Genomic DNA, 20,388 nt, shown 5'->3' on the forward strand with positions numbered 1-20,388 from the left:
CCTCATATTTTTCAACAATTAGCAGAGTAAAGTATAAATTTCCTCGTGTCGTTGGTGCTTTCAGGCATCCAACAGTGCCTACAATATTTTAATTGACACTTCTTACAAATCCCAAACATGATTTCTCTTCAGGGAGAGACCTCCAGATACAGGAGACTGAAAAGGAGAGGATGGGGGCAGAGGAGAAAGAAAAATGTATTTCTACAGCACCATCCTTCTGACTTTCCAGGATTTCCCACAAAAATCTAAGATATTCAAATATTCAACCCCAAAAATAGAAAAATGGGGAGGGGATCTGAGCTGGGGTTTTATGTGAATCTCTTCAGAATGTCTTGACTGGATTTTATATATATATATATATATACATATATATATATATATATATATATATATATATATATATGAAGAAAGAAGTCTGCAACTATTTCTGATATTTAAGGATCTCACAGAATGAATTTATCTGTATATTCAAAAATCACCCATTCAGGGGTGAAGAAAACAGATGTTCTCTAGTCTTGGCAATTACACCTAGTTTGAATGGAGTATGGGAATGGAAAAATCAGGAAACAGCTCTCCAGGTAGATCTTGGTAAATTTCATTTTTAGGCAGCAGAAGGTATCCAATCATGATTTTCACCATACTTTTCAAAATTTTAAAGACATTTTATGGTGATTATAGCTCATTTTTTATTTGTATTTATTAACTTGCTTACTGATATTCAAATTTCACTAATAATGATGAGTTTTCCCATCATATCATTTATTATTTGTAATGGAGTACAAGTGAGCTACCTAATGAATAATAAGACGGCTTGGATTCATTTTAATCCCTGTTTCAAAACAGAAAAAATCCCCAATGACTTTTCTCCTAGACATTATCACAGATAAGTGAAATTTTACAGAGTAAAATATTTACTTGTGTTTATTCCTGTGTTTGCAAACTTTAATAAATTCAGTTTGCCATCAGAATATGAAGTAATAAAATTAAAGACTGGATAATCACTGCTTATAAAGGTGGTTGCAATGTGCTATTAATTAGCACATACCATGTACTCAAATTTAATTCCTAGTGAAATGCTCAGGGCCAGTGGAAAGTTTAGCACTGGAAATATTTGAAGCTGCACATGAATCTCCTGTTTTATCAGTGTTATCTCAGAAAACCTCTTCACACAGCCTCCTCTCTAGATTTTTGCCTGTCTGGAAAGGCACAGGAGTCATCACCATATTATTTCAGTTTAAAGCTTCTTCTCAAAGGTGGTTTCAAAACTTAATTACTGCAAGTTTATGTATAAATAGTACCATCCAACAGTATCGCCTAATGGTATACTGGGAGTAAATCTGAATGCTCTTAGCATGAACTTCTGGGAATAAAGACAATAACTGAGCAGTGGAGGGTCACATTTGGAACCTGTGCCACTGAGAAATTTCCCCAGTCCATACAGAAAACAGTGAGGTTCTACTTAGAGGAGTAACCTATAATGTGAGAGAACTGATGACACAGCCAGCCTGCTTCAAAAGCTCTGAGGAGCAATGTTTAGAACCTACAGGCCACTAAATCTGAAAACAATGTAGTTCCTGGGCTAAATGACATCTCTGGTTTTCAGCAATGTTTTGGTCCCTTCACCTTTAAATCTGGACATGTAACAATTTTCTGCTGAGTTCATACCATCAAAATATCCAACTGAACTTAAGGTTTGCTGATTATTATGGCCCTTTGGCAAACAAACAGCTCCACAGTCTGAAACTCCGGTTGAATGACAGAGGTAAATGCCATCTGTGGTATTTTACATAAATTAGGTAAAATGACTGGATTATTACCAAGTTGCCAGCACCAGAGGAATACAAAAGACATTTTAAAGGAGAGCGAGAAGGATTTAGAATGATGCCATACCATATATCAGAGTTGTTGGTGATTTCACTCAATACATAGCCTAAGAAATGATTTATTACACTAACAGAGGGGTTTGTGAAGGTTAATTCTGCATGATGAACAAGTGGCTGGATTTGTTTTATTCTCTCAAAATAGCAGAAGAGTTTCATTGTCTGCCGCCATGCCTTTTGAAGAACAGCTTCCAGATTATCAGCGCCAACCTCGATTACGAGCTGCCTCCCCTATCAGATGTGTATCACTCCATGTCACACTCCTGCTCCCTTCTGCTCATTTTTACTTGTCTGATTCATGCACAGCATTCTCAGAGGTACAAAACCAGGTACTGTGGCAGCCACAAAGCCAAAACAACTCCTCACAAGCAAACAATCCTCTATTGCCTCTTTGTCATTCCTTGTCTTGTGTCATTCCGGAATTTTTCTTACCTTTGTGTAGCATCTATTTGTTCTGCAGGGATTTCTGAGTATTAATGACTCCAAACAACTGCACTACAACCTTCCCAAAAATGCAATTACTGTGTAAAGAAAACTAACATAAACTTGAAATTCACTTGCACATCTGGGGTTGCTAACAACTGTTAAATCTCCAGCCTGCAAGGCTGACACTGCTTTATTACACTATTGGTTATGGTGCGGAGTACTTGAAACTTAATCAAAATTTACTTCTAATGTTTTTGGTGCTTTAATTATTCTGTATTTAATCCAAGTGACTACATTATTATCCATCTTAAACATTCAAGATCCTACTAGAGATACACTAGAGAAACACAGCAGCAACTTGTCAAACACTGTGCTGCAGCCAGGCACCAACAACTCTCACTTTGGTCTCATTCATAAACTTTGGTACGAGCCAGAAGGTTTAACAAGCTGGATTTACTCCATCAGTGCCTGTTTCAAACTCCTGCTCGTGAGACAGGCAGTGCTGGTTTCAACAGCTTACATCATGTTCTGTGAAATACTAAATACTCACTATAACTTGGTGGTTAAAGAAGGACAACAGAGAGCCTTGGAAATGATAGCACAGATTCACTCTAAGGTGGATCATTAAGGATCCATGTCAGGAATAACGCTACTGAAGATCTAAGCTTGTCAAGCAGATCTAAGAAAACAAAAACCACACTTTACACCAGACACAGACAAAGGCTACTGAGATAATTGTGGGGTGAGAAATAAAAAAAAAAAAACAACCAAATCTTCTACTATCAAAGAGACTCTGAGAGTTAGTCCTGACTGCTGCCTCAAGATGCACAAAAGAAAGAGCAAGAGTGATAAAAAGCAAACATAAGAGACTGAGAAAAGCTATTTCAACTAAAGAACAATATTGACATGAGAACAAAAGAGCTGGAAATGAGTCACAAATAAATTTAATCTTGAAATTCCTATTTGCAGTGAGGATCTCAGACGGAGCTCACTAAGTTTACAAAAGGCTCTCCAAACAAAATTATATTGAGACACCTTCTGCAGTCTACTGAATTAAATAACATGAAGATGTATATTTCATGTTATGAGATTAATTTAAAGCAATATGCAGACAAAGCACAATCTACTAAGTACCCACGAGCAGAAATCATCTCCTTCAAACACAGCCAAAATGTTTGACAAAAACAGTTCATAATTAGTGAATGGTGAGCACATTGCTGATTAATACCTTCATTAGGAACAGATGTTCAGAAACTCACTCGTTGATCCAGCAAAATTCATACAAAATTATAGTTGCTTGGAAAACAGAAGAGGTCATTTTGACTCTAACAGGCAAAAGTTCAGGTTGTTCACTCCAACTGACAGCTGCTCACTGACCTTATTTCCATCCCAGCCTCAGATCAGAGATCACACTTCTCACTGGCTTTTACTTTCTGTGCTCCACAACTGCTTTTTGGCTATTTGGTTAGTGAGATAAACCTGGATATTTTCTTCCTGGAAGTGAAGCATGGATGGGAAAAGAGAGGTGATGCAGTTTGTAGGGAGTCGAGCACCACGAAGGAGCTCAGTGGGCAGGACAATGTGGACACCCAAACCTGTGGGGTCAGCTCCTCTTTGGGGGATTTACACATGGGCCTCAATTACTAGGCCCAATTACAAAGAAGGAGCTATAAATATGTCTCACTTCAGAGAAAGGTTCCAAGTGGCCCAATGCAGAGGTGCAAAGTTGTGTTTTATTCAGCCTGAGCTCTGAGTAAGGCCAAGCCCCAGCCAAAAAACTCTGCCAGGTCTGGGCTGCTGATTACACCCCAGCAGGTGAAAGCCCCAGCTGAAATCTGCAGCTTGTGAGCAGCCTCAAAGCAGCTCTGGCTTCATGTCCTGCTAAAACAAATTTACTAAACACTCTCATAGCTGGGAGCACTGATGGAAGGCTTCCCACCAGAACCATCTGAGGCTGGTGGCACCTGATTCTGCTCTCAGGTTTCTGATTTATGGTCTCCAACGCTTTTAATACCTGGGTTTTTCCTTTGACTTGAACAAGTCAACCCCATCTTTCACTCAGAAAACTGACAGTTGACTCTTTATCAAAGCACAGAAATGTAATTATCCTCTGACACTTCTTTTAATTATTGAGGATTGCTCCTGCTGCCTTTTTTTTTCTTTCCTGAAGTTTTCACATGAGGCAACCAATTACTTCTCTGCATAATGCCAAATACTGTCGAGATATTTTACCCTTTCCATATCCTACTAACATTTTTAATTGACTCTTCCTTATTTCAACTCATGTGTCTGGCCTTGATATAGAAATTCTGTAACAGCTCTGTATGTGTCTGATATTACTGAGCCACAACTTCTTATGACACTATGCAAAATGAAATGAGTAATAAAAACCAACTCAAGTATCATTTGACAAAAGTCCTTTTGAACAAAGCCATCCTACAGAATGCATTTACTCAGCTTCCTTTTTATATTCTGAGACGGAAAAAATGTCTCTTCTCCTTCTGTAACTTTTTCTAATGTGTCCACAGGTAATGAGAAATATTACTAAAGTGACCCTGAATTTATGCTTAGTAAGGAAACAGACATTATATAAAAAGTCCAAGTTCCCTGTTGAGTATACATTATGACAAAATACACACAATTAAAGCTCAGAAAATATTTTCTGTTTCACTGGCTCCTTTTGTAAAACCAAATCAATTAATGATTGAAATAAAATAAATGAAATTAAGTTTTATTATTTAAATTAAATTCATTAAGTTTCTTAATTCAAAGGTCTGGGACAGAAAGTAAAAAACAGAAGTAATACCGAGTTCTGATATTGTTTTACTAAAGGGACGATGGGGAGATGCAATAGACTAAGAAAAATCACAAAATGGAGGAAAAAATGCATATGCTAAAAAATATACAGCTAGATGTCAAACTTGAGAGAGACTGAAAAGGAGAAAATGAGAGGACATGAAAGAGAGCACTTCAGTCAAAGCATATGTTTCTTCATACAAATCTGTCTGCTCTGATCTCTGTTTGTACTGCTGAGGTTTTGACAGTTGGAAGCCATTAATTTCAGAATTACAAGGCTTATTGAGCTGGATTTATGGTCTTTGCAGTTGGTAATTCACTTCGGCTTCCTTGATGAAGTAAAGGACTACTCCAGAATGAACAATGGAAATGAAGCTGACTTCCCTCACCTCAAAACATCTGGAGAACTTCTGCTGATGGAAGGTCACGCTGGCCTTAACCAGCGAGTCAAAATACATGAGGTGGGGGAAGAACTTGTGGAAATATTTGGAAAAATTTGCTTTTAGTAGAACAAAACAAGAGGGAAATGTTCAATTTTTCTTGATTAAGTACAAACTTCAAACTACAGCAGAGTACATGAGCACTTCTACTGAGAAGATGTCACAGTCCAGTCAAATAACAAATTCTCTTGGTGAAAAGGGGCTGATCCCAGGCACAGCGTGGCCAGTGAGGCAGCTGCTTTCATTGACAGCATTCTTGGCTCTCAGGCCCAAGCATGTGCATTGGTTTTTTAAGTGAAATAAAACCAAAGCTGAGAAGTGTCAGCAGCCAGAGAAGGAAAGCTCAGTGTCAGCCTCTGGACTGAGGCCTCCTCTCCTGTTTATTGTCCCAAATCAACCTCACCTAAAACCCGACCTACCCAGGCTGTTCAGAGCTGGGTTAGTGAATGGTTAGTGAATTGTAGTTCTCCACAACAATTAGCATATTTTCCATTTCTCATTCTCTACACTCTTAACTGTACAATTCATTTAATTGTTGGGCAATTAAAATCTTACCTGATCAAAACATTTTTCTTCCTTTTCTTGTTAATACATACATCTTCTGATCTAATTTCCATTTTCTAAGATGTCCACAAGCTGAAACACATTTTTTTCCTAAATTTTTATTCAAATGGTATTTTCTATGTTCATTAAAGTAATAGAAATCTATTTCCCTGCAGATTCACTGATATTTTTTCACCAACTACCTTACAAGACAGCTTTTTTGTCTTTTCAATCTTCTTCCTTACAATTATCTTCACACAGTTCTTTTTCAACATGTAACCCATTGTCATAATTACTACAGGAGCTTTTCATTTTTTAATTTGGATGTTCATTTAATCTATTATTCAATTTACTTCTAACAATACCTAGAAAATGAAGTACCTTGCATAACTGCATGACAATTCATCATCATTATGGTGTTTCTCAATCACCTATTATGGCTTAACTGAAATGTCATAAGGAATACTCCTATAAAGAAATAAATAAGGCATGGCTGCTCTTTTTTTTCCGTTAAAATATAATGGTTTTCTAAATGAAATATTGAACATAGTCACTCAACAGAAAAAAAAAAAATTATTAGGCCTGATCAAGCTTGAATGAGTTAGTTTTCCTTCTTCTACAATGTCCTGTTTCTTTTTCTCTTTTTTGTATCTGATTAAAACCCATTTTTTGGTACTTTCCTCTCCACCAGTATCTCTACTGGAAGATTATTCTAAAGCCCTTAACATTGTGCTGAAAACCATCTATGCTCCCATGCCAAAAGTGGCCCTACTTCATCAATTTTTCTGCTCTCCTGGTCCTCTGATGGATTCCTAGAGAACAGTCAACTTTTGATTTTGCTAATTAAAAAAACTGCATCTCAGAGATGCTGCAACTCAAAGCAAGCAGACTGTAGATCTTCTAAATAGTGAACACCAAACTCACTTGCCAGATTTTCTCAACTTTGCAGAATTGATGAAATTTTACTCAGTGTAATATCTTTATACTATAAAGCTGCTAATTGTCTTCATTCCTAGATCACCTCTGAAACTACATTTTCTTGTTCTGGTTTGACTTCAGCTCTTCTGGTAAGAAGTTTCATTAGAGGTTTGGACAAATGTCACATAGACCTTTCCTCACAGCTGAATTAACTCTGGCAGCTCAGAGTAACACCTAATTAAATAATTTCCAACCACTTCAGACAGCTGAACTTGTAGCAGATTTCTGTGTTACTTGTCTCAGAACAGATAAACACCTTTTCTGGACTACATTTCGTCCATTTCATTAATGGCATTTGGTTTTTGAGATTACTGAAATACTGTAGAAATACAGGGGGAGACTTCTGACCAAGACCTGCAGTGACAGGATGAAGGGAAAGAGTTTTACACTGAAGATGAAGGTTTAGATTGGACTTAAGGAAACAATTCTTTACAATGAGGGTGGTGAGACAGTGGAACAGGTTGCCCAGCATATCTGTGGATGATCCTGGACCAGTAATTAGACTTCTCCAGTATTTATTACCCCATTTTTCCTCCCAGTCTTCTCATTGCTTTGTTAGAAGTTCTGGACCTGAAGCTCCAGCTGCCAGTTCCTTCAGAAATCTGCTATGAAGCAACCACTGGCACTCACACAACCTCTCTCAGGCCTCTTCCATAAGAGGTTTTGTTGATTTATTTTCACTTCAGGGTGCTCTATTTATTCTTAGCATCTTTCCTTTGAAATCCCTACTGATCTGGTTATATCTGAAACCTTTTCTGTGTGAGTTTTTCTTTTCAGTTTTGAGTAACCAAGGCTTGGGTAGGAATCAGAAACAACAGCTACTTCAAAACACATCACACAACAGTGTGTTTTGACATAAGAGACCATTATTCCTGTGCCAGATGCCCCAGTTTCATCAAGTTAGTCCATTTTTTCTGAGTACTACCCCAGTCCCTCAACACTTCCCAGGAACTAAAGCATGTTGCTTGCTTGACATTGCCAAAATATCCTCCAAAACAGCCTGCACACAAGCTGCTAAGATATGGAAGTGTTCCCACCTCTCTTGGATCTTAAAAATAAAAATGAAAAACCTGAAGATTTTTCTAAATGGATGAGAAAGGTCGGTTACCTTGCAAAATCCATTTATCACCAGATTGTTTCTCAGTTTTGGTCGTCCTGTGAATCAGACTGTGATTTTCTACCTTACAGACAGCTTACTCATGAGATTTCCTGGCTAATGCTCTTGGGTTCATCTTTCCAATGATGACAATGGCCAGACTACTGTAGTGCTAAAATAGGAAATAATTGTAGAATATTTTAGTTTGGTGAACAAAAACAGTAACATTCACCATTTTTCTCAAGGGCAGGCCTTAATATACCTTGCTGATTTCTTTGCATTTCCAAACCTATATCTATATAATATAAATGTTCCTGTCTAGGGCCTAGGAGGGGTTTGTTTATTAAAACAGAAAGCAAAACTACTTCCTTACAGTTCCCCATTAAGTTCAGTCTTTGAAAACATGTCCACGACAGCCTTGGAATTTCAAATATGGAGCAGCAATGTTGTTGTTCTATTATTTCTCTAGAGTGTCATATTGCTGTTATCAGATTTCTAAAGTCCATACCTCTTTGGTGTATTCTCATGGCTGCAGATCTTCACTGACTCCTTCTGCTGCATGCGGTTCTCTCTCAGGTCAGGGCTCCTCCAAGGCTCTCCCTGACTGGCTAAACCCGCCCCCTTTTATCCCAGTTATCTTCATTGGTCACAGCTGCAGCCCAATTAAGGACATCACAGCTGCAGCCCATCAAGGGCAACCAGGACCTCTGGGGCAAAGCCTCTATACAGATATTCAAATACAATACATTTCCTCTACTATATTCCCCCCTTTTCTTTTACTTAAGTTAACAGTTGTACAGATGTTCAAGTATAACACACATATTCTCTCATGACTCACAGGCCATGTACAACACATGCCTGTTGTAGTCTCACGACTACATGACAGGCCATGTACAACAACATAGCTCCTTGCTCAAAGGCCATACTCTTTCACAGCTCTTTGACCTAAAGGCTATGTTCTGTTGCAGCTCTTGGCCGCCATAGCACTCGGCTGTCTTACCTTCTGCTAACTATCATCACAGCTCTTGGCTGCCACAGCTCTCGGCTGTCTTATCTTCTGTTCACTATCACATCGGGGTCACTAATCATTGTTGTATTATTTCTCTAGAGTTTCATATTGCTGTTATCAGATTTCTAATGTTCATACCTCTTTGGTGCATTCTCATGGCTGCAGATCTTCACAGACTCTTTCTTCTGCATCTGTTCTCTCTCAGGTCAGAGCTCCTCCAAGGCTCTCCCTGACTGGCTAACCCGCCCCCTTTTATCCTAGTTATCTTCATTGGTTACAGTTGCAGCCTAAATAAAGATATCGCAGCTGCAGCCCATCAAGGACAACTGAGACCTCTAGAGCAAAGCCTCTATACAGATATTCAAATACAAATATTCAAATACAATACATTTCTCTACTATACAGCAACATTCTAGGACTGCCCTGGCTAAAACCTAACTCTGAATAATGGTCATGTGTGCAGAGATCTGGATCATTTTAACTAAGCCCATAGGGACAAGATTGTCCAGGGAGATCCAAAACACAGCTTAGAGGTGCATTATTTACTCTCTGGTAGACACTACAAAATATTTTCCTGTGTATTTGGGATGCAGTTATCTCACGCTGCTGAAATCCCTTAATCACATGAATTATGGAAAGAAAGATTTAATTATTGTCTAGGGTCAGGCTGGAAACTACAAAATAAAATTGGTGTGCAGCTTCAGTAATTAATGTTAATATCTGCAAAACATAAAGCTGTGAAAACTGATTATGATTTGGTGCTCTCTAAAACATACAGTCCATTATTAAGATAATTTATTTTAAAAGTAATGCTTCCATAAGATGCTTTGTGAAACTTAACCAGACTGAACTTCCAAACAAGCTGTCATGAACCATATGTTCATAAAACATTTCAAAAGACTTTTAAATCAACATCTTCTATTGATTCCAGCTACCTCTAAGGAACAATTTAACACCACCTTCATTTCTGAGTTTTTTAGCTTTCTCGAAGTACAATACTCTTACATGCTGCAGTAGGCACAGAATTTATTGTAGGCCCATAACAAGGAGTGCAGCATTTTCTGCCAATAAGTAAATAATCAAGGCTTTGTCTACTGCCCATCCCTTTTCTTGTTTATGACCTGAGCAGCATCCAGCAGCAGTGATTTCAGTTCTCCTGTAATCACATACTAGGAAATAAATGCACTGCATTGTGCAAAGGCATCCAAGTAGACTTAAACATTAAAACTGTACTTCAATTCACATTTTTTAATGAAGAAGGGAAGAATAAATGAAATTAATGAATGAAATAAAAGAGTCAATGGAAGCAAAATCTATTTCTGGACTTTTTCCATGGTGAAGCTTGACAAATACATGTTTCTTGGAACACTACTGTAGTAATATTAGAGTTCATGTATGATCATTGATTTTCAGTTATTCAGTTAGTTGCTATGGAGAAAGAAAAGCATTTGCTTGATATATTAAAACCTCTAGCACTTTTCAGTGTCTACAGTTCCAAATTCCTAAACCAATTTTCTCCAATAAATCTTCCCTCTTATACACATGAGGGTCATCAGAAAAAGATTTCTCTACCTGGTGCTTGCAGGCAGTGAAGGAAGTTAAGCTTATTTTACTTTATGTAGGAGAACTCAAAATAAGCTTCTGTTGTGAAAATTGTTTACAGCATTCAAAGTGTCAGGAGCCTCTTGTTTCAGAGGAACTTCTCACTGAATGCAGGAATATCCCAAGCCCAGCCTGCTCCAGGGTCAATCAGGAGCCGATTTCAAACTCAGTTCAAGTTCAAACTCTCCTTCAAGTTCAATAAAATCTGGTGCACACATTTGTACCTAAGATAATTTTGCTATGGAAATCAGCAGAGCACCATCAAAACTGAGAAGTGTTCTGTCCTGGGATTTTTCTTGCTTGCAGTCAGTGGCATAAATCAAATAAAGATTGAAAAAGCCCTGCCCAGGCAGCAGCCACAGATGACTCCATCAGATCATTTCCAACCCCAGCATGGCACAGGCCTTTGAGGAGGTTTGGTTCTCCTCATTACACTCTGCAGGCTCTGTTTCCTTGATTTGATGGAATTAATGTATTCACCTCAAAACCACATCTATGCCTGCATTTGGTTTGGTGCCCAGCTGTAAAAAGAAAATATGTCATAAATTTTAGAGAACATTGAAGCTGCTGGTGTTGAACAAGATGATGCTTTTCAATTACATGTGATTTACTCACCTGCCTCACAGACAACTTCATTTTACTGAGATGTCCTAAATCTTAAAATCAATTCTAACAACACATTAAGAACTCTCACTCCAGCCTTTGAAGTATTTTCTTTTTTTATGATTCCTCATGTTTTAAATACTTTTCCCTCCCCCAGTCATTAAATTATAAAACAAAGTCTTCACTACAGACCACGTTTTTCCTCTCTCTATGACAAATTTCAAAGGTAACTTCTTACCCTCAGACCAAAATTTCAATGTCACCAACTTTTGATTCTACTCTTTGCCTTCTATTTAATGAAAAAAGGACAGGATTGTCAAATTTACATGAAAAATTATTTCAATATGCTTTCATAATTCTAGAGATGTAATATTAACTCTTATATGAATTAAATATGCCAATTTTAAAAGGAGTGTTGGAGTACAGCTTCTACAAATTTGAATAAGAGCCAGTCATTTTTTTAATCAAAACCATGTTAAATATTCATTCATGTTTCACTGTGAGCACTTATAATAAAGTAAACCCTTCAATGTGACCAGCAGTGTAGCAAACTCCTTGAATAATCATAGAATCAATTTTATTGCATGAAACTAAGCCAGATTTTTAGCCAGTTTATGCAAAGGCTGTGTTACAATGATGGCCAGTAGTAAAGAGTTCATATTAAAACACAAGTTATTGTTAACATACCGAAAAACAAAACTCAAAGCAAAGCCAGGCTGTAAATACAAACAGTGTAATGATTAAAAGAAAAAAAAATCCAGCTGATGCTACAATATTACAGTATTTTAAACTCTTAACATGTTTCCATGCCTGTAAGAATTGAATAGGAAATGTATTCTGGCCCTGAAAGAGAATTTAAGTCCAAAAGACAGTGTGTGACATTGTCTAAGTGCCTGTACATGGCACACACATCCCCTGGCTGTCCAAACATTTCAGCAGCTCCTCATTACTCCCACCCACCAATCAATAATAGCAATCTCTTAATTCCTCCTGCATCCCACACATTATTAAAGAAAAAATCCTCCTGTATTGCCATGGTACAGTCTGGAGGGACTGCAGGAGCTGAAGGTAGGGTGACCTGGCTACAACACTACCAAAGATTTAACTGTTGAATATTCAAAAATATGGTGAACTAAAAGAAGCTGTCTCTATTGTCATTAATTTTCAATTTTTGCTCTTGTTTCCAAGTAAAATCAGCCATTTAACCAAAATGTCCTTTTCAATAATCTCTGCAGTAAGCTACAGCTTCCACATGGACATACTCTGTGTGTTATAAAAATTGATAATATTCATTAGCAGTTTAGGACTGGGAAAAATTAAACAAAGAAAGCTAAGTAGACTTCTGCAAAACTGAAATTTCCACTAGGAGATATAATATAAAAGTGGTAGCAAACCAAGCATTCAATATCCCATAGGATCTCCCTTTCCCTGCTTTGCTCAGTGTAGAAAATTAAAATGTACAACACCATCAGTCAACAGGCTGTGCTTCAAAAGATTTTGCAGCTATGAAGCAGAGAATATCACAGAGTTCTGGCTGAAAACTCAAGTAACTGGGACTCTTTAAGTGAATTAATCAGCAGCATGAGAAGTAACCAACTCCACAGGAGATTTTGCTGTAAATCAGTGCTATGTCCATGTTTTTCAACCAGTGCATCAAAGATCACTATTGAGGCAGGAATGCCAGGCACAATTCTAGGACTCAAAAAGCCTCTTTTCCTAAGAAAACGGTGGAATTTGGCATAAAGAGAATTAAAAGGAGCAAACCAAGGGTGCAGGGAAAGAAGAAACACACGTTTTCCATCCTTACGGTGATGCCTTATGCAGAAGCGCCAAAGGAAGGTTTTTCACCACAGAGCCCAGGTTAGAAACCTGCTGATGGTCAAAGCCACTCTGCAGAGCCAAAAGTGATCACTGAGCTCAGAACACGCAAACCACTGACACAAGCCACTGGTTTTACTGGTCCAGGGCAATCATGGCCAAATCCCATCAATCATACTAAAAATGTTGCCAAATCTTTGAATCCTCTGAAGAACTGAGACCAGGTAAGCTTGATTTCAGAAGTTGCTGATTATGGCTAAAGTTGGACATACTTACAACAAAATACTTTAAACCATTTTTAATCTTATTTATACACAAAGTGCTCACAGGTTTTAACATATGAGTTGAGGGTGGTCAGCACACTTGAAAAAGACCAAAGAATTAAAAGAGTACACAAATAATGGAGTTTGGGGTCATTTCAATTTTAATAATTAACACAGGCAATAGTGATGGATCATTGCTCCTTAGAGTTGCTTCTCACTAGGTCATCAAAGAATTAAAATATGAAGCAGAGAGTTAAATTTGCTTTAAAAGCAAAAGCTTTGGCAACAATTTGCTGATGATCTGGGGACTTTACCTGAAACTTGCAACTCACATGGAAGTGTTGGGGATGAAACATCCCATGTTCCAAAGCCTCTGAACAAGCTTTGTTGAGAACCTCAGACAGAAGTTGCATTATTATGACTCTTCAAAATTAAATTAATTCAGTTTTTCATTGTGGGAACATCATTCTAAATGGAAAATTAGGGCAAGTAATTCTTCTGTGCTACCCAGAGTAAAAATATTTTCTGTATCTCAAAGTTAGTAATGCAATTGTCTGGACCTTAATAAGAAATATATCACAAGAACATTACCATTCATATGAAAAAAATCAGAGAAATTACTTTAAAAACACACACTGTAAGAAAAAGGGGAAATTTAAATAGCAGCCAACTCTCATACAAGACAACCAGAACTGAGAATTACAGGAAAAAGTGCACAGTCAGGTTTCCTATTTACTATCAACCAACAGTGGTACTTAAACTAAAACAGATATCAATTCTACATTTATCTTCAGCTAAGTAAAACACCTAAAGGAAAATAAAGTTCCTATCAAATTCTTTGCTATCACAGACTGTCAGTAAGTGAAAACATTATCATTCTTCCCATGCTGCTGAAAATTACAAGCCAGTAGATTCTGTATAAAAGATCACCAATCCATTTTGACAGCACTCACCCCACTGGAGAGGAGCCAACTGCAGATGCTCCAGGACCAGCTGATTCAGAACCCCTTCCACACTGGCCTCCCCTTCACGCTTCAAGGAAGGGTAAATTGGAATTAAGGAGAATTTTGTTTCAGAGAGGAATAGGGTATGTGACATGCACAACTTTTATTATTGCAAATCAAAACTTCCATCTACAGATTCATTAATATGGTTTATTAACCCATCAATTGACCGACAGTAAAAGCACAGCAGTTGGTATCTTCTGAAAATTAAAATTTAATTCCACTGAGGATGGTTAAAGCAAAGGTAAAATATACTTGAACCATAATAAAACACAAGGGTAAAAAAGTCTGGGAGCTGCAAAAATGCAAAACCTTTAAGTATGTGGTGCAGGATGAGAATTCAGAATGATAAATCAAGAATAATCTGAAAACAAAGAGGTTAAAATTTGATAGGGCAATAGAAAACAGAACAAAATTTAACAGGGCAACAGAAAACAGAACAAACGTCTGCCAGGACAGCCCTGACTGCAGACTTGGTGCCAGTTCCATGGGATATTGGACAGTGGCAGTGTCATTACTGAGGGCAAACATCAGACCAGAACCACAGGCACAGAACCTCCAAGCTTCCCTTTCTACCCTGCATGAGCTCAGAAACAGGCCCAGACTGAAAAGAGAACAAATTAGAAAATTTTTCTTACTCTAAGGACAGCAGAGCACTGAAAGAAACTGTTGTGGACAGAAGAATCCCTTTTAAAAGGGCTTCAAAACAGGTTACACAAGTGCTAAAATAAAAGCATAGACAATATACAATGTCATGCAAAACCAGTATTATCTAGTTAAACAAATTAATAATAATTCTGTTTGATGAGTCAATCAAGATAACATTTATTTGTAACAGGAAGAGTGCTGGATTTCTTTTTTCTAATTCCCTAACTGCAGAAAGGCACTGGATTCACAGGGTTTGGAAGCACATGCAGATGTGAGCACCATCTTGTATCCAGGCATGTGTCCCACCATAGTTAAAGAATAAGCTCCTGGTGAAGTTCATCAAGATTTCAGCCAACTACTCCAAAAGTACTGGAACCCTGGTCCTCAAAAAATACATAAAAAATAAAATATCTGAGCTTTTATGAACAGCTTCTAAATGTGATCAGTCCCATTTCTGTAAACTCTGGAGATGGACACACAGCATCTGACTGCTGAAGTATAGATTCACCTGTGGCAGTTAAAAGAAAATTAACAAGCACTGCAGACAACTAATTTCTACCACAGGACATAATCTTGCAGGGTCTCCAGGAGATTTAAAGAAAAGTCTTGAAAGCTCAGAACAAGCACAAACCTAACAGTGATTGAGACTCAAGAGCTCAGAGATGATAGAAGTGGAAAATCAATACCAAGTACAGGATTCTTGCCATTATTTTTTAAAAATATTCTCATCATGCCCAGAAATATGTCATAAATAGCACCTTATTTTTTTCTCCTAAAGAGACCACAAATAAAGAATTCACAAACTCCAAAGAGTCTGAAAGCTGTAAACACCATTAAAGAAAAGCATCTATTTGGAAAACTGAAGGCAGCAGAATATCACCTTAGAATAGTGCTGCTGCTGAAAAATGAGACTCAGAACACCAGCACAACTCAATAATTTCCATAAAACACACTAGAGGGTAGAGAATAATTTGAATTACTTCACAGATACAGCAGATAAATAATTCTGTTATCACATCTTTAATCTAAGGACTGTAAGTGAGAGAAAACACTAATAAAAAGGCAGTATTTAAAAGATGCTTTAGAACAGAGTGGCTGCCATTAACTGTAACATTAAACTAACTTTAATGTAATTTACTTACAACAGACTCACAGTGGTGCCTGGAATATCACAAATTTTCACTGTTTAGTGCTTCATGGAAAGCTTAATGTCTCAACTAACACTATAAAATTATAATAAAACAGGTGATTTTCCCTTCTTTATCATTGCCAAATGCTACCAAGGCAGATCCATGTATTCAGAGGTAGAATATTCCTCCTGGAACATAAAACCACAGGAGGCAGTGAGGCACATCTGGGGTGCTGTGTCCAGCCAGGGCTCCTCAGGACAGGAGAGATGTGGAGCTCCTGGAGCAGGGCCAGGGCAGGACAACAAAATGAAAGGGCTGGAGCATCTCTCTGGCAGGGAAAGGATGAGGGAGCTGGGGATGTTCAGCCTTTAAAAGAGAAAACTGAGAGGGGACCTCATCCCTGTCAGTGTCTGCAGGGAGGGCTCAGAGCAGGGGCCAGGCTCTGCTTGGTGCTCCCAGCAATGGGACAAGAGGAACGGGCAGGAACTGATGCCAGGAATGTCCACCTGGACATCAGGAATAATTTCTTTCCTGTGCAGTGACAAGATTGTCCAGAGTGGAGTCTCCCTCACTGGAGATATTCCAGCACTGTCTGGACACAATCCTGAGCCTGTGCTCTGGGATGGCCCTGCTCGAGCAGGGAGGTGGCACCAGGTGACTCCACTTTGGTCCCTTCCAGCCTGAACCATTCTCCAATACTATTGGTGGTTTTCTGGTCACACATTTCAAAAAAACACTTAGAAATCAAACTGAATGGCTCTTTGCAAAAGCTAAAAAATGCTTTTAAAAACTCCAAAAAAAAACCCCAAACAAAACAAAAAAAAAAAAGGGGGGGGGAGGGCAACAAAAACAACAACAAAAATAAAACAACAAAACCAACAAACAACAACAGAAAAAAAAAAAACACACCAGAAAACTGATTATCAGAGAAAAAAATTATGTCCTAACCCAAAAGTAGTTTAAGCCTTCACAGCCCAAATTTTCAGATAAATAAATTTCCTTATTCTGTCACAAGCACCAAGCTCATTTTTAGCACACTGCTTATTGTCATCTAGTGGCAAAATGAATTCTATAGACAAGAAATAGCTCAGTGAGTGTTCTTGTAGATTAATCTGGAGGTTCAGGGTCTTATTTGTTTTATTTTTCAAACAAATTGATGTATTAGTTTATCTTAGATACATGGCTATGGATTGTAGAACTGATGAGAAATTTCAACTTTCACAATTCTATGTTAAAGAAAGATGCAGCATTTAAATGGTTAGGCCATGCACAGATTATTTGACTCATGAAATAAACTGAATTTGTCTAATGAGATCATTGAATGAAGCAGCAGAGAGGAGCCTGGTGGCAAAGGAGGGAAAGGTGAGGCTGAGATGCAACCAAAAAAGTGGACTTGTTAAAATAGAAAGGAATAAACACATAAAGGATTTATTTATTTGTTCACACACACCTACAGAGGGATCTGGATCATGGAATTCCATCTCACTGATCTCTGTCTCCTGACTATGCTGTCAGGCAATTACATTAAATTGTTCACTATAGGACAAATACAAAACTGAAAATTGCAACAAACTCATTGCCTTGGAGATGAAAAGCGACCAAAATATGCAATAAGAAAATATAAAAGAGAGAAAAGCTTAACTCCAGAGTTTGCCTAAGACAAAGCCTTTAGAAGTCAATGAAAGCAAAGGAGTTGAACAGGGGTTGCCAAGATACCCTTTTATTCTTAGCTCAAAGTCAAAGATGATAAAAGGCACAAGTGTAAGATCCAGGATTTAAAATTCATTGAAAAAGACTGCCCAGATAAACACGAGTACAGGCTGCCAAGGTGAAGTCTGACCTTGCAGAATTTATCTACTTAACCAAATCTCCACACATTTTGCTGAGGTCTCACTGCCATCACAAACCTGCTCTTCTTTTGGAGCCACATTGCTGACCCAGGCCTCCCTTCCTAAAGTTAAATCTTTGTTATTAACAACACAAGAATCTGCCAGGATTAAAAAAGTTGACTTCCAGCTTCCAGCACAACAGTTCACATTTAACAGCTCAAGATATTTTCATCCGCACAATCAAATCAGCCCCAGTGGGGGCCTCAGAGCTAACAAACACACAACCACCAGATGCTGTTTAAAAAAAAAAACAAAACAAATCAAAACAAACCTAAAAACCTAATTTTTCACAGTTGACACCCTTATTTCACGTTTCTGTGGCAACAGATTGAATATGATATAAACTGTTTCATACCAAAAGCTAAATGACAGTCAAATGAACCAGTTATTTCCCCAGGGAAAACTTTGGTCTTTTACACTCTCTGGATTGCCTCATGTGTAGCTGGGTACTCACAATTGGAACACAGTCTGTTACCTAAAACCTACTGCTTAAAAAGACAATTGGTTTTAAAAAATGGCTCCTATCTGCAAATTATTCATGGTTTTTTTCCCTACAGCACTCCTCATCTTGCATCCTAAAAGAAATTATTTCCAATACATATGTCCTTTGCAAATAAATGCAGGTGGGAGAATGCACATAATCATAAAAAATAGCAAATGTTCATAAATAAGAATTATACTAATTAAAAATAAATCTGCGTGAATTGCATATTTTACTTACAGCAGTTGCCTTATTCATATTTTAAGCTTTCTCCTTGATTATTATTGTGGAATTTTAATATTAGAACTAATTATAAGCAGTTATTTAGGGTCTTAAATAATAGTTATTTTTGCAAACAATAAGAAGCAGCATAGAAATTTAAAGAAACCTTTACTGATGCACAGAAGTTCCACAAGATGTAATACTGTCATAGCTGATGATTCATATTTATGAACAAGATAAAGTCATCAAAAGTGGAATAGATACAGAAAAGTGAATTTCAATAAGAGTTATCAGTAATTTGCTGTGAAGCAAATGAGATGACTCAAGATTCTGTCTGATAGATAATAATTTCAAAATCCTGATTGGCTGCTTCCATGATGAAATACAAAAACATTCATAATTTTAATGTATTTGGAAAAGATGGCAGTGTTCATAAACTTAATAAATTAGTGGAATTTATGAAGATCATTGAGATGAAATGATGAAAAGTCCCAAGTGTCATCCTAGAAGAAATCAACAAATCTATAAATGAAAGCTGGGAATAATAATTCAGTCAGTTATGCTGGACCACATGAAAAAAAAAATCAGACAATAGAATTAAAGGAAAGTTCTCAGAGAAAACATCACCTCTGAAACCTGGAAGGTCCAATTTTATTCTGTGAGAAATCTCACCTGCAGTATTGCCTCCAGCTTTGGATCCCACATATTGAGAAAAATAGACCTGCAGTGCAGGACAAAATCAGCAATATGACTGAAAGAAAATGTGCTTTGAAAGAAATTTTGGCAATTAGGTTTAAATATGGGAAACAAACTGAGGAAGGGGCACAAAATACAATTCAAAAAATGTAAGGGAACATTGCAAATAGGACAGACTTCCTATACATCACAGATATTAAGGCTGAAGTAAGGAAAAAAAAGTCTAACTATTAAAAAAGTTAAATATGGAACATGATATTTAAGGTGGCACTGGAAGTCTATCTCATTTTTTAAAGGCTGTTAGGGCCAGGTTTAGAATATTTTCAAGAAAATGACCCCAAAATGTTATAGTCTCATTTCACTGAAATAGCAATTCCTTCACAGTACATTAGAAAATTTCTCTGGCTGCAATCAAACCTGGGGATAGCAGAAGATGGATGAAGGAAAGAGCTTCGTTTTCAGAAGTCATTCTCTGACCCAGCCCTCTGCCCAGCTGCACAAATCACAGAATAATTTATATTGAAAGGCAATTCCAGTCACTGTCCAGCCCTGTGCTCAAAGCATGGAAAATACTGAAATTGCACCAGGCTGTTCAAGGCATTGTCCGGAATTTTTTAACATCTTCAAAGACAGCAATTTACAGCACTTTTGGACAACCGGTTCCAGTATCTGAGTAGCCTCATTGTGAAAAGGAATTTTCCCAGTACCTACCTGGAATTTAGCAGTCTCCTCATGACACACCTTGCTCCAAGGGTCAGATGAACTTTGTTGACTGCTGTAGCTCCCAGGCTTTGAGGAGGCTGCTCCTGGAGGCCCAGAAGCTTCACTGGGAAAAGACCCAGCATCCCTCCCAGTCCTGCCTTC

General features: G+C 37.6%; 1 protein-coding gene across 1 annotated transcript in view; it reads right to left on the bottom strand.

Moving 5' to 3' along the window:
* TRAPPC9 (trafficking protein particle complex subunit 9) overlaps positions 1 to 20,388 on the bottom strand; it is a 448,574-nt gene that overhangs the window by 220,844 nt on the left and 207,342 nt on the right. The window contains exon 21 of the mRNA XM_066566744.1: positions 14,408 to 14,498. Coding sequence (XP_066422841.1) covers positions 14,408 to 14,498 — 91 coding nt within the window. The remainder of the gene's footprint in view (positions 1 to 14,407; positions 14,499 to 20,388) is intronic.

This window comes from Molothrus aeneus, chromosome 1, assembly GCF_037042795.1.
Source record: "Molothrus aeneus isolate 106 chromosome 1, BPBGC_Maene_1.0, whole genome shotgun sequence".
In the NCBI taxonomy this organism is placed as follows: domain Eukaryota; kingdom Metazoa; phylum Chordata; class Aves; order Passeriformes; family Icteridae; genus Molothrus; species Molothrus aeneus.